The 12,168-nt window shown below is 33.7% G+C and overlaps 1 protein-coding gene across 2 annotated transcripts in view; it reads right to left on the bottom strand.

Annotated features, from left to right (window-relative positions):
- CCDC178 (coiled-coil domain containing 178) overlaps positions 1-12,168 on the bottom strand; it is a 189,118-nt gene that overhangs the window by 153,459 nt on the left and 23,491 nt on the right. The window contains exons 8-10 of one of the 2 annotated variants that reach the window (XM_085316233.1): positions 11,943-12,100; positions 5,029-5,120; positions 4,778-4,914 (exon numbers count right to left, since the gene is read on the bottom strand). In XM_085316233.1, coding sequence (XP_085172359.1) covers positions 4,778-4,914; positions 5,029-5,120; positions 11,943-12,100 — 387 coding nt within the window. Of the gene's footprint in view, positions 1-4,777; positions 4,915-5,028; positions 5,125-11,942; positions 12,101-12,168 lie in introns of both variants that reach the window. The other variant, XM_085316232.1, reaches the window with a different exon arrangement.

The raw sequence follows: 12,168 nt of genomic DNA, 5'->3' as shown, positions 1-12,168 counted from the left end.
GGGACAGGAAGAGACTACCACAAAGTGAAAATAATGCAGCTGACTAGCAGCCCAAACTCCTTCAAATCTAGTGAGTAGGTTAGAAGAGCATAAGCACCTTTGACTTGTTTGAACATCTAGCTGAATACATATGCCTTTTTTCACATTAACAAAGACATAACTTACTAAAAAAAATAGTAAGATCAAATTAGTGAGAAGTAATGAGGAATGGCATGCTGAGAAAAACTTGCTCCTCAAGTTCTGGGTGAGTACGATGAGACTACAGTCTTGACAGTGGCAATGTGTTGCCACTCTCAGCCAGGTGGAAATAGCAAGAAATTAACGCCCAATCCAGGCTTACTTTGAAGATAATTCTGAGAAGCAGTGGAGTTCAGAGTAAGTACAGAATCCCCTTGACTAGGAAAACATTCAAGTGTCCAACTGAAAGATCAAGCTCAGGTTATTTTTGGAGCAAGACATCAGGTTCAAGGTGAAAGGATTACTTTAGCAAGTCCTTAAAAATAGCAGGAAACACCCCATAGCTTGAGACAATTGATAAAATCTGTCAGCATCTTAGTTTGTCAGTATCTAATAAAATCAGAAAATATTCACTGCTGGATGTGCCAAGTCCAAAGACAGGTCATTATACAGGAAAGAWGAGAGAATACCATTTCTCTAGTTTGCTGATATAAAACATCAGTATAGTATCACTCACTGTTATATGAATGTGGTCACTCTGGATATGAATAGCAACAAAAGGCAGCATTTCAAACTGCCGTAAGTTTCACACTGATGTTCAAGCTTTACTCTTCGGGAGATTGTGTCCTGTGCTTTTGAGTCACTTCGAAAAGGTACCTCTGTCAGGATCACTTTGGATACAAAGACAAACATGTAGATGCTCCGAAGATCTATCTTCTGAAAATCTGGCTACAGCAGTAAATGTCATGCTTCCCCAAGCAGTACATGGAAAGCGACCTACCTGTGGGTTTAATCTGTAGACTCTAACAAAAGGTGTCATATATGCTGTCATTTGTTACATAAGGTATCAAAGTCTGTCACTTCAACAAAAATGTCCTGTGCATCAAATACAGTATTATTTCCTTCATGGCTAGAAAATATCTTAAGGAAAACAGGTGCCGATCAACACAAAGTTCACTGTAGCCCAAATAAACTCCATAATTCACACAGGATACACAGGAGACAACTGATGGTTCACTAAAGACCCACAGAACAAAAAGAGAGCTATGAGAATTTGGAGAAAGTAAGGAATCTCTTCTGTCAAAGCCTTATCAGCTATTCATCCAAGTACAGAGTTTTATTTTCTATCCAGACATAACCTGGTACCCTTTCCACAACCTTGATGAAGGCCTTGAAGGCATGAGAAGGCCATAGGACAGAACTGCATTGAAAATAGTCCCAAAATATTGACAGAWGCATTATTGCATTGTATAATCAGATGTGAACATGAAACTGTGCACTGAAATTTGAGGATGAAAACCACTTTCTGCACAAAGAATCTCCAATAAAAGCTAGAGTCACCACTCTAAACCAATACCTGTAGATGAAGRTCTGAAATGGAGTGGTTGAAATGGTAATAGAATGCAATGGCTGTAAATGGCTTCCAAAACTAAATAAATGATTTCCAAAGTAAAAAAAAAAACAAACGAACAAACAAAAAAAACCCCACACCTTTCTCTTTATTAAAGCAGATTCTCAAAGAAGTGCCTGAAGATGAGTTGCAATACAAGAATATACTAAAATAGTTGAAACAATCTTTGCACTATATCCAGAATTCAGCTGCCTATGATAAGTTTTCCCATATATGACTAAAGCAGCCTTAGTAAGGAGAGTTCATGATGTCCAATTACACTTACAAAGATGCTACTCTTGTTAAAGCATTTGAAACAATAAAAGATACAAGCTACTCAATTTCTTCTTGTTGAAATGCTACATTTTCCTCTGCAAATGCACTGTTGAAGATGTCTGCTAAACAAAACTGAAAGAGTGATGAAAACACTCTTTGAAAACAAAGATCAATCTGAAATAAGTAATGGAATATAACATTTCATCTGTTTTTCGTACTATGATACTGTGACCATCAAACAGTTAAGYTTTCAGCAGCAGGCTGCATGTCTCAAATAGATCAGCCATATGTTTGCAGAGCAGTGAAAKCAGTCTGTTAAGCTTCCATAAGGACAGAAGAAAAATTATCTGTAAAATTCATAGCTCAAGCTTCAGAAAAATCATGCAGAAGACATATTCTTATTTAGCCAGTAAAGCCTAATAATTAAGCAGCCTTAACTTAAGTGAASAACTCTCTCTTCTTTCCAAAAGCATCAAGGCATTTGAGACTCTACTGCAATAACACCTTCCCTTCTTATTTAATATGACAGCCATCACTTGGTTGGGAGGTTTGGGAGAATTTAAAGAAATTTCACTTCCTAGTGGGAACATAATATTTATGACTAAACTTCCGTATCATAGAGCTGTTGCAGGTCTAACTAAAATTAATTTTTTTTWAAAAAAGAGACATGAGAGAAAGAAATGGAAGTTATTCAGATAAGCCAGTCAACATTATAAACTGATCATCATGTTAGAAATTCTATCACAATATAGTTACAATATTTTTCAAAAAAAGTATTAACACTTAAGCTCAAACTTACAAGTTCAGACAGTTGAGCTTTCTTTTTACTTACCTTGTATAGAAAATAAGAATACTTAGACTGTAGGGATCTTAAAAAAAAAAAAAAAAAAAAAAAAAAAAAAAAAAAAAAAAAAAAAAAAAAAAAAAAAAAACAACACTAAAAACTTAGATGACTTAGATTTATTTCCTGAATATATTGCATGTTCTAAATAGGAAAAATACACCTAAGCATTCCAGGAATGCTCATATTCCAGAATATGAGAAACAAGTTCTTTATCTTCTGGTAGCCTATTAGGACAGTCGCTCACTTTTTAGTCCTGTTTAAATAAAATGCCAGGACTCCTTTTAGCATGCAATTAATCAAAAAAACCACTCCAACTCTTAAACTAACTTGAGACAATGTATTAAGAACTATATTCTCATGGGATATAGCAATTTCACAAAATACAGCAATCCTTCCAAAATACAAAAGGCCACACAGAAATCAGAGCACACTCAAAAAGGAAAATAAAGCATGAATATGTTTTGAAAGAAAGGCTGTGAGAGGCTATCATGGGCTCTGAGTCTCAAATTAATACACAAGAATTACTAATGACATGCAAAATATTTCTAATGTAGGGCAAGAGATTCAATGTCTTCAAATCATTCTTTGAAGATATAAAAAGACTGAGGTCCTGGAATCCTCCGCTACCAGGAACATGTCATAACCATTCTCTGGGTCTTGGATCTGAACTTTCAAATACACTTCTTGAACTCCTGAACATGTGAAAGAACTCAGTAAGTTCTTTCAAAGCCTCACAATAAGACTGACTATATTTGAAATAAATAATGCTCAAAGGATTTCTCTCATGAACTTGTCCAGTCTTTTCTGGGATGCTTGTAAACTTTCAGTGTAAAAGTTGATCTCAGCTAATGACGYTTCCCAAATCAGTTTTCCAAAGATTCCACTCCCTCTAATGCTYCACATTTGCCTGTACATGTTCTTAAAAACTTGTGTCTCTTCTTTCAGCCTACCAGTTAATACTTCAAATAAGGGTAAGATCTTTATTCATTGTCTTACAAYTATGAAGAAATAAAATAGTTTTAATCCATCAAAAAAATAGTGTTCTAATAATCCTAAAAAGCAGCTCCATGAAAATCAAAAACTCATGAAACCTGGTTCCTTCCCCATTAGTGTCACATGGTTGATTTATTTTGGTATGTAGGGTGTGAGCTTCAACTTAGGGCATTAACCTAACCATTAACAAGGAGAGTGCACATACCTCCTTTTCTTGYATCTTTTTATCCCCTCCCTTTTCCCACATCACTTGTATGATATTTTGGGGATCTAGTAGGGAATGTTTTCATGTTGTAACCAGTGGTAATACTGATAGGATCTCTCTCAATTAAATCATCATTTTTTTTTACAAAAAGCTGTAAGAATCTAATTACTTTTAAGAACTTTACTCTTCAACTGATTTTGCTGAAACCAGAYAATGAAGTTACTGGAAAGAAGATAAACTGTCAGATATCTAAAACCAGTATACACATAATGTCCAAAGAAAAAAGGAACTTATATTTTACTTTATTTCCTGTTAGCTTGTAAATACTCTGAGACCATTATGTAAAATAAAATTTAAAGCACATTTATTTGGAACTACTAAATTAAGGAGCTACAAAAAACTGGGCCCATAATGGCTTATAAGAATTCAAAGAAAACAGAAGAACCTGGTATTTCAGAACTGTAATGCCTTGTTTACAACAAGAAAAAAATACAAATATAATCCTATGCAAGTCATCAATACATATATTAATACATAYGACTTTATCAATAAAATGTATGACAGATATATCATAAAACACTTAGCCAAAAAGTTTTGGAAACAGTTTTCTCTTAACAGAAAGAAAATTTTACAATGTTCCTCTTTCTTTAAATTTAAATTCCCAAACCATATACTTGATATCTAGCAGAACTTTAGTTTTGTTCCTTTCAACTGAAGGTCAAAAAAGTTAGATGGTAAATTTCAGCCAAATGCAATTTGGTATTTTTGAAAAATTACAGACAGACTTAAAATAACAAAAGCAAGGTTCTCTTTTATAGGCATGCTTTCAATTAAAGAAAAATACCTGCTTTCTATAACTACGTTTTCAGGCATTCAACAGTGTTTGAATTACCTGTTTGCAGATTTTTGCAAAAACTCTTCATTTTCTCCCTGAAGTGCTTTATTTTCACATTTCAAATCATTCAATGCTTCACTAATATTGAGTAGCTTTTSTTTTATAGTCTGTAGATCACCTTCCCAGGTGGATTTCTAATGAACATTAAGACATTAAGACATTTTTAGTGCAAGCTGAAATTACTTCAGGTTAACAMAGATGATGTAAACACTTATTTCAGTTATATAAAAACAATAAAAAAAACTTACTGATTTTTCAATAGCTGTAATCACTTCAGAACATGCATCTGATATTTTTATGTTCTCATTTCCTTGGGCAGCTATTTTATTATTCAAATCTTCTATCTAGAAAATATTTTAAATTTAAATTATACAAGTATCTCCTATTTATTTGTAACAATTAAACAATATATTTAAAAATTAAATTTAAAATACACCRAGGAAAGAAGGCTGTTGAACAGTATCTAGAGATATTTCATGCTGTTATTCATATGCACATCTCCACTGTGATGTATCCAAGCAGTGTCTTTAGACTTCASTAAGGATATACTGATACCCTGCCAATTCATATATGACATACATGGTATAATTGAAAAGAATACCTCTGAGCCTCAAAATTCTCCTTAATATTCCAATACTTCACAATATCCTTGTTGACTTAATACAGAGATTAATAGATTCAATGGCATATCATTCATTGGAACTTAAGGAAAATGAGGATGTTAAGGAAGTAAGCACCTACAGGGCGAGAAAAACATCTAAAGGGGTCTTGGATAGATAAATAAAGGCTTCACTGCTCACAGTAAGCTTGGCGATCTTTGTTTCCATCACCACTSTCTTTTGTCTGCAGAGGCTGAGGCAAAACAGCTATCCTGGCAGAACTTACCTAAACCATACCCTTAGAGCTACGGGTCCAACTAGAATGTCTAGATTGCAAGTATGCCCAAGCAGGATCAAGACTGGCAAAGATGTTAGTATACACAATACATGGGGGAAGAGCAGGACAGAATTAAGACACAGGAATTCTGCAAATGTCAAATAACTTCTTATACTACTGCAACAAAATGAGGAAGAACAGCAGATTTACATGAGATACTGTGAGGTTCCAGYGGCTAAGAAGGAAACTAATACAGGTTTTGTCTTAGCTGCTTGTCCAGCACGTCATAGCTCTGTTATACTTCTCTAGCATTCTCTTGATTTTCCTGGTATGGTTACACCTCCCTGACTACTTGGGGACTAAAGGTAGTATTAGAAACACCCCTTTTCCCTAGTTATGTGAAGACTCAGAAATTSATGGCTTTGTTACGGCCATCTTCAGCTTTTCAAAAAGAAAAGACTCACTAAACCACTTTGTATTTTCTAAGCTGTGTATTGCAAAACTCTCTGATATGCTGGACATAAAAGGAGGTAATTTCAAGGTAAGTTGCACAGAAATCTAAGTTCATGTGGAAACAACCATGCAGCACCATCACAGATATTAAAACTAAAACTGAAAGTCAGGTCCAGTTATAAGCTCCTTTTATGCACTCGAAAGATTCAATACCTGAAAAAAAAATCCCAATCTTAAGTCTAGTTTATCACAAGTCTCCCTATAAGAAGAATACACACTTAACATCCTTTTTTCTAAATAACAGCACCATATGTCTTAGGCGCTGTCTAGTTTATCACAAGTCTCCCTGTAAGAAGAATACACACTTAACATCCTTTTTTCTAAATAACAGCGCCATATGGATTTGGCAAGTTAGTACTTAAACTGCTTTGAAGGTTCACACAGGAATTGTTTTTAATGTAAGGTTTTTGTTTCTATCGTATTCTTAGATTCCCAGTAAAGGATAGTTCTAAAAAAGTAAAAAATAATAATAGAAAAGATGAAGAAAGCTCTTCTGTGCCAACTGATAAAAAGGCTAACACAAGCAACTAACTGACAACACGAACTACTAGCATATGTTCAGTATACAAAGAGGCAAGTAGATACTGCACAGCTTCCATCTCAGAACAGCAGACATTAAAAAGAAACTAGCAGGTGCTTTAGCATATCCAAAACTGTGTGACCACAAGTCACATGAACAGCACGAGCAAAATGCAGAAGCTCCAGCATGCAATTCTGGTCAAGCAAATATGACCTTCTCCCTCATCTTAAGACACTGGACCCACATTTGACATGCACACTACCATGGAATGCGTATAGTCAGTTAGGGCTTGTGTTTTCCAATGTGATGATATTCAACTATGCTAATGATAAAAGACAAATGAAACAAACTTGTATTTGTGCATTAAGGATTACAGATCATTTAATTTTACTAGCCTTATCAAAGGTCTAGAAAAGGAAAAAACAGTAATTTTAACTGTTTTGGACCTAATAAATTATATTTTCAAGAAATGCTGCTTGACTAAAGAGAATATAGATCTATAAGCTGATGGACAAATCCTTCGTTACCTGCTAAATGATAAGGAGGCACACTCTCCCCAGGCTTTTGTCAAGAGGTCCTATCTGGGGCATCAAGTGATCTTTTGTAAAGTAAAGAAAAGACAGTTTCTATTATTAAAGGTAAAGGCACATAATGATTGTTTCAGGAAATACTGAAGTAAATACACAGTCTTATATGCTTCAGTTTTCAAAAGAATATAGTCAGATACATAACATTAACAGGAAATGGGAGAGAAGACCAGAAGTGGACAGATAGCTTACAGTATGTACATGTTTAAGTAAGCAGGGCCCAATGAAATTCACCTTCTTGGTAACAACTTATTTAAATGGTAAACTTAAGTAATGACRTTAGAATAAAATCTCTATAATTAATAATTCTATTAAGAACTTCTGGAATAATGTTCAAGAGAATTGGAGACAGGCAAATTTAGCACCTGTTTCTGAAAACTTATAAAAGAAGATGTAAGAAATTTAATTAAAATAACCGACATTCAGAAAAATCCTGGAGCAAATTAACTAATTAAAATTTGTATGTTCATAATTATAAGTTAGAAAAGCACATATGAAAATTTTAAGACTATATAATAAAATGTAATCTACTTTGAAAAAGTCATCTGGTGAAAAGAGAAGCAGTAGATGCGATGTATTTTAATTTTAGTAAGGTTTTTGAGGATATTCTACTGGTACTCTGCTAAACAACCTAAAAAAAGTATGGACTAGATGCAAATCCACTGATTTGAAGATTACAACTGGTTGATTTTTTTTTTCCTCACTGTTAGCTAGGAAGAATTTTCAAGTGGGACCACCCCAGAGGCGTCCCATTTGAATTATGAATTAGAGCCTTGAATGACAAAATAAAAACAAAATAAACTACCAAATCTACAGATGATACAAAAATTAAAAGCTAACAGTAGCATAAAATATACAGAAATTCAAAATAATTTTATCAAACTGGAATCTCATATATTTTCAGTAAGATGAAATTAAACAAAAATATATGAAATGCTATACTCAGGATGTGATGCACAAATTCGAAATAAGAAATAACTGATAAAACAGCAGTACAACAAGAGAGACAGCTGCAGTACATAGACTGCATATGAAGCTATAACGTAATACCCTCAGTCAAAAATTAGGTATAACATATGTCTCAGACAATTGAGAAAAGCTTCAGCTGGAGTAGACTGTCCACTACAGAGCTCTATAATTAAAGACAACTGAAGAAAGTCCACAGAGAAAGGAGGATGGTAAGGGATTTAGAAAACATGATCTAAGAGGAAAAACTGAAAAGAACCAGGTGTATTTATTAATTCAGAAAAAGGAGACCCAAAAGCAAATTAGTAAGTCTTTCAATATATAAAATAATGTAACAGACAGTAATCAACTATACTTCAGGGACAATACGGAAAAGACAAAAAGACGACAAAAGAAATTGATTGGCAGGAAAAATGAACAGGTTAAGTATGAACAAAATGTCCCAATTTTGCAATCACTAGTACACAGGAAAAAAATAATCAGAAATGTTGCTCCTCATTCCTTTGATGCTTTATAGTAAACATTTTTAACAGGAWTAGCCTCAAAATACTGTTACACTGCATAAACTAGACTAGATGTTTTCCCCAAATCCCTTCTAATACGCTTTCCTAGTAATTTTAAAAATTAAGCATTCTTCTTAATATGCAGCATAAAACAAGCACAAGTTATCATGACCTCCATCTTCTATGCTTATCCATTCTTCATTTGTTTGACATTTAAGGAGGTGAGGCAGACTGCCAAAAAGGTAAGTCTCTAAGCTTTTCACAGATTAAAAACAGAAATTTAGAAAGACATACTAACATACTAGGAACGTCTGTGAAGARTGACCACCAGAGTAATAGACTTAATTGTTATCTCTGAAACATGACACAGAGCTGTTGTTTGATCTTTTATGTACTGTGTGGCCTTCCACAGTAGATGTAAGGTATGAAGTGGTATGKCATCAAATCATAAATACTGACTCTTATAAAATCATTACATGGAAAGCCCCCTTTGACTATGCATCAAAGCATGATGAATATTGTCCTTTTTTTTTTTTTCCCAACATCGCCTGACTGCTTTCGGGGGTTTTCTATCATTACATGTGAAATACCGCTTGTCCTATTTATAACTACCTTACAAAATATTATCACAGAGCACAGACAGTGTTAGTACAGTTTTTCTTAATTCCTCTCATATTTTCTTTCTATCTTGAAGAAAAGAAAAAGAAATCCTTACTAGATAAAACTTTTCTTTGATATTTGCTTACTTTCAACTAGTTTAGTGTAGGTATACCTCTCCACATGCCAATGAATTCCAAATCAAAACCCACATATGAGTAATAGGACCAGACAGTCTTAACATTCTCAGAGTTAAAAAGTAAAGATCTCAAGTAATTTTACTTATCACTTGACTATTAAAGCCAATCTCTGCACTTGATATATAGAAGACAGTTTTCACATTTTTCAAGCTCCAAACAAGCTGTTGAATAACAGGTACTTAGCGGTTCTGCAAAATAAGGTATAAGGGTTTATAATGACTTACAAACAGAGCATAAGCCAACAATGCCTTTGAAAAGATATAAGAACAGACTGAAAGAATTTGTTTTGTCTAGAGCAGAGATGACAGAGCATCAACACTGTATACGACACAGCATAGACACTTTAGGTATATGCAATGCTGGAGACAAAAGGAATAATAGAAAGAAAAGGAATAATATACTATTTATACCTGCTGTGATTAGGCAAAAGATAATAGACAAGATGTTTCAAGAGTAAAGTAGACCATAAACATCCTCTTTTAAAAGATGAACATAGYTGAGCCCAGCTCAACAGGCTATACATTTTCCAACACAGCAAGTTTTTAAGAACAGATTAGGCAGTCAAGAGGAACTTAGATACAGACCATATTCTCTGYCTTTGACTCAAAAAATAATTTGTTCAAGATTTAGTAAAAACTTCACACGGAAGTTTCAGAAGTCTTTAAGCATCAGATTATCTCTTTGATCTGGATGCGACAAAAAATGAGACACATGGACACCACAAGCAAATAATATTTGGTATACTGAGGAACAAAGGAAAGGAGGCAAAAAGAATAGAATGTTGGGATAAACTGTGTTTTCTTCACAAGATTTCCAAAAGTTCTCAGGAGCTATAATTTAGAGTAGGTTTGTAAAAAAAAAAAAAAAAAAAAAAAAAAAAAAAAAAAGTCAAACATTCAGAAGTTCATAAATCTGATTTTCTATGTAAATCCGTCTCACTGCTTCTGTGGATTCTATGTAACACTATACAGCAGTTTATGAAGATGTTCTAATATTCCTTTGTTACCCTCTGCCTCAAAAGATCTGTACTGCCTTATCCAATTTCCAGTCTCTTTTTTGCTGCTAGTGGCAACAACAGAGCATTAGCTCTGCTGTGTCATTGTACAGGAGGTGGTTCCACTCAGTAYTTGGAATATTATTTTAACCACAGGCTACCCAATGAATGCATCTTAATTCTCCAATGAACCTTCAGGTTTCAAATCCTCTTCCATTAGTTAAAAGGAAAAAAATATTTACTCTGTTGAATTGCTAGACATTAATGAATACAAGAGAATAATTGAGGAGGGTAGGCATGAGATTAATTTTATGAAGAGGTTTTCTTATCTTTGAAAAGCTACACCCATAGATATCAAAAACCAGATTTAATGTATACAGATACTTTTTGTAATACAAATCCAGGTAACAAGGGGGAAAGAAAAAAAGAAAAAAAAAAAAGAAAACTCAGAACTGTCCTCACAGTGTTAAAAGTTGTACCATTTCCTAAGTGATAAACCTCTCCTAATGGGTTATATATAAAATAAAAAACATAATGAATCAAAAGAAGAAAAAAAAAGCCAGAAAAAATACAGACAGTATTAATTCACTTTACTTCTGTTCTCAGATCTGTTGCTTGATAATAAAATAACAATGTACATGCCGACTGACATGCTATAACATGGATCCAAATAAAACCCCACTGAAACCACTGAAAATGATCCCAATGTTTTCCCATTTTTCTCCAAATAATTCCATTATCCCAGTAAGATTTCCAAGATCACTTTGAGCTGCCTCAAAATTCACTGTTACTTGTAAAGGATTATTAGGTTTAGTCATGTTTTGGAATAAAGTTGGTCATGCTGGGTCATCTTTGTACTAAAACTAATTCCTTTTCACCTTCAGTATAAACTAAGCAGAGGTGGTTACCAAAAGGAGCAGCTCTGTGCTCCACCTCATCCCTGTTGCATGTTTCACTCTCCTCTTTATGCTGGCACTAATACGCATGTAGCACTTGCTGAACCATATCAGATCAAGCAAACCTAGATGGAAATGACTGCCCTCAAAGAATCAAAGAATCTATTAATCTTAATCCACTCATACTGTCCCACAYATTTTCTTCCAGATAATTTGAGAAAGATGAGCAATATTAAGTAGATATGCATTCAACAACTAAAAACATAGGTCATTCAAARGAGTGTAAGATGATTATGATACTTTTGATAAACAAAGCTTCAAACAAATACTACAACACAAAAATAAACAAAATCAAAAATCCTATACRATTATATTACTTTTTAAAAATCAGTATTTACATTTTTGCTTTTATAAAGAACCTTAACTTTTAAACATATAAAATATTCAGGCATTCTTGTACTTTTCAATAAAAGATACTCATTTACTTGCGTGTTTATAAATATTCAACACTCACTTTGCTGTTCCAAGATTTTGCATCTTCCTGGRTATCTGCTTTTTGCTTCACTAACTCTTCAAGGTGTTCTTCATCCTTTATAATCTTCTCCTCTGCTTCTTTTAACTTTTTACAGTATTTGGTCCAAGTGAATTCAGAATGCTTTAACTCACTCCTAATAGAAATACACACAAAGTGAATCCATCTCTTTGGAAATATTCCAAGGTAGTCCCTATCCATAAA

Source organism: Rhea americana, unplaced genomic scaffold (assembly GCF_003343005.1).
Source record: "Rhea americana isolate MKP2758 unplaced genomic scaffold, rheAme1 scaffold_46, whole genome shotgun sequence".
Classification (NCBI taxonomy): domain Eukaryota; kingdom Metazoa; phylum Chordata; class Aves; order Rheiformes; family Rheidae; genus Rhea; species Rhea americana.
The sequence above is the reverse complement of the archived record's forward strand: the minus strand, read 5'-3'. Positions and strand labels throughout refer to the sequence as shown.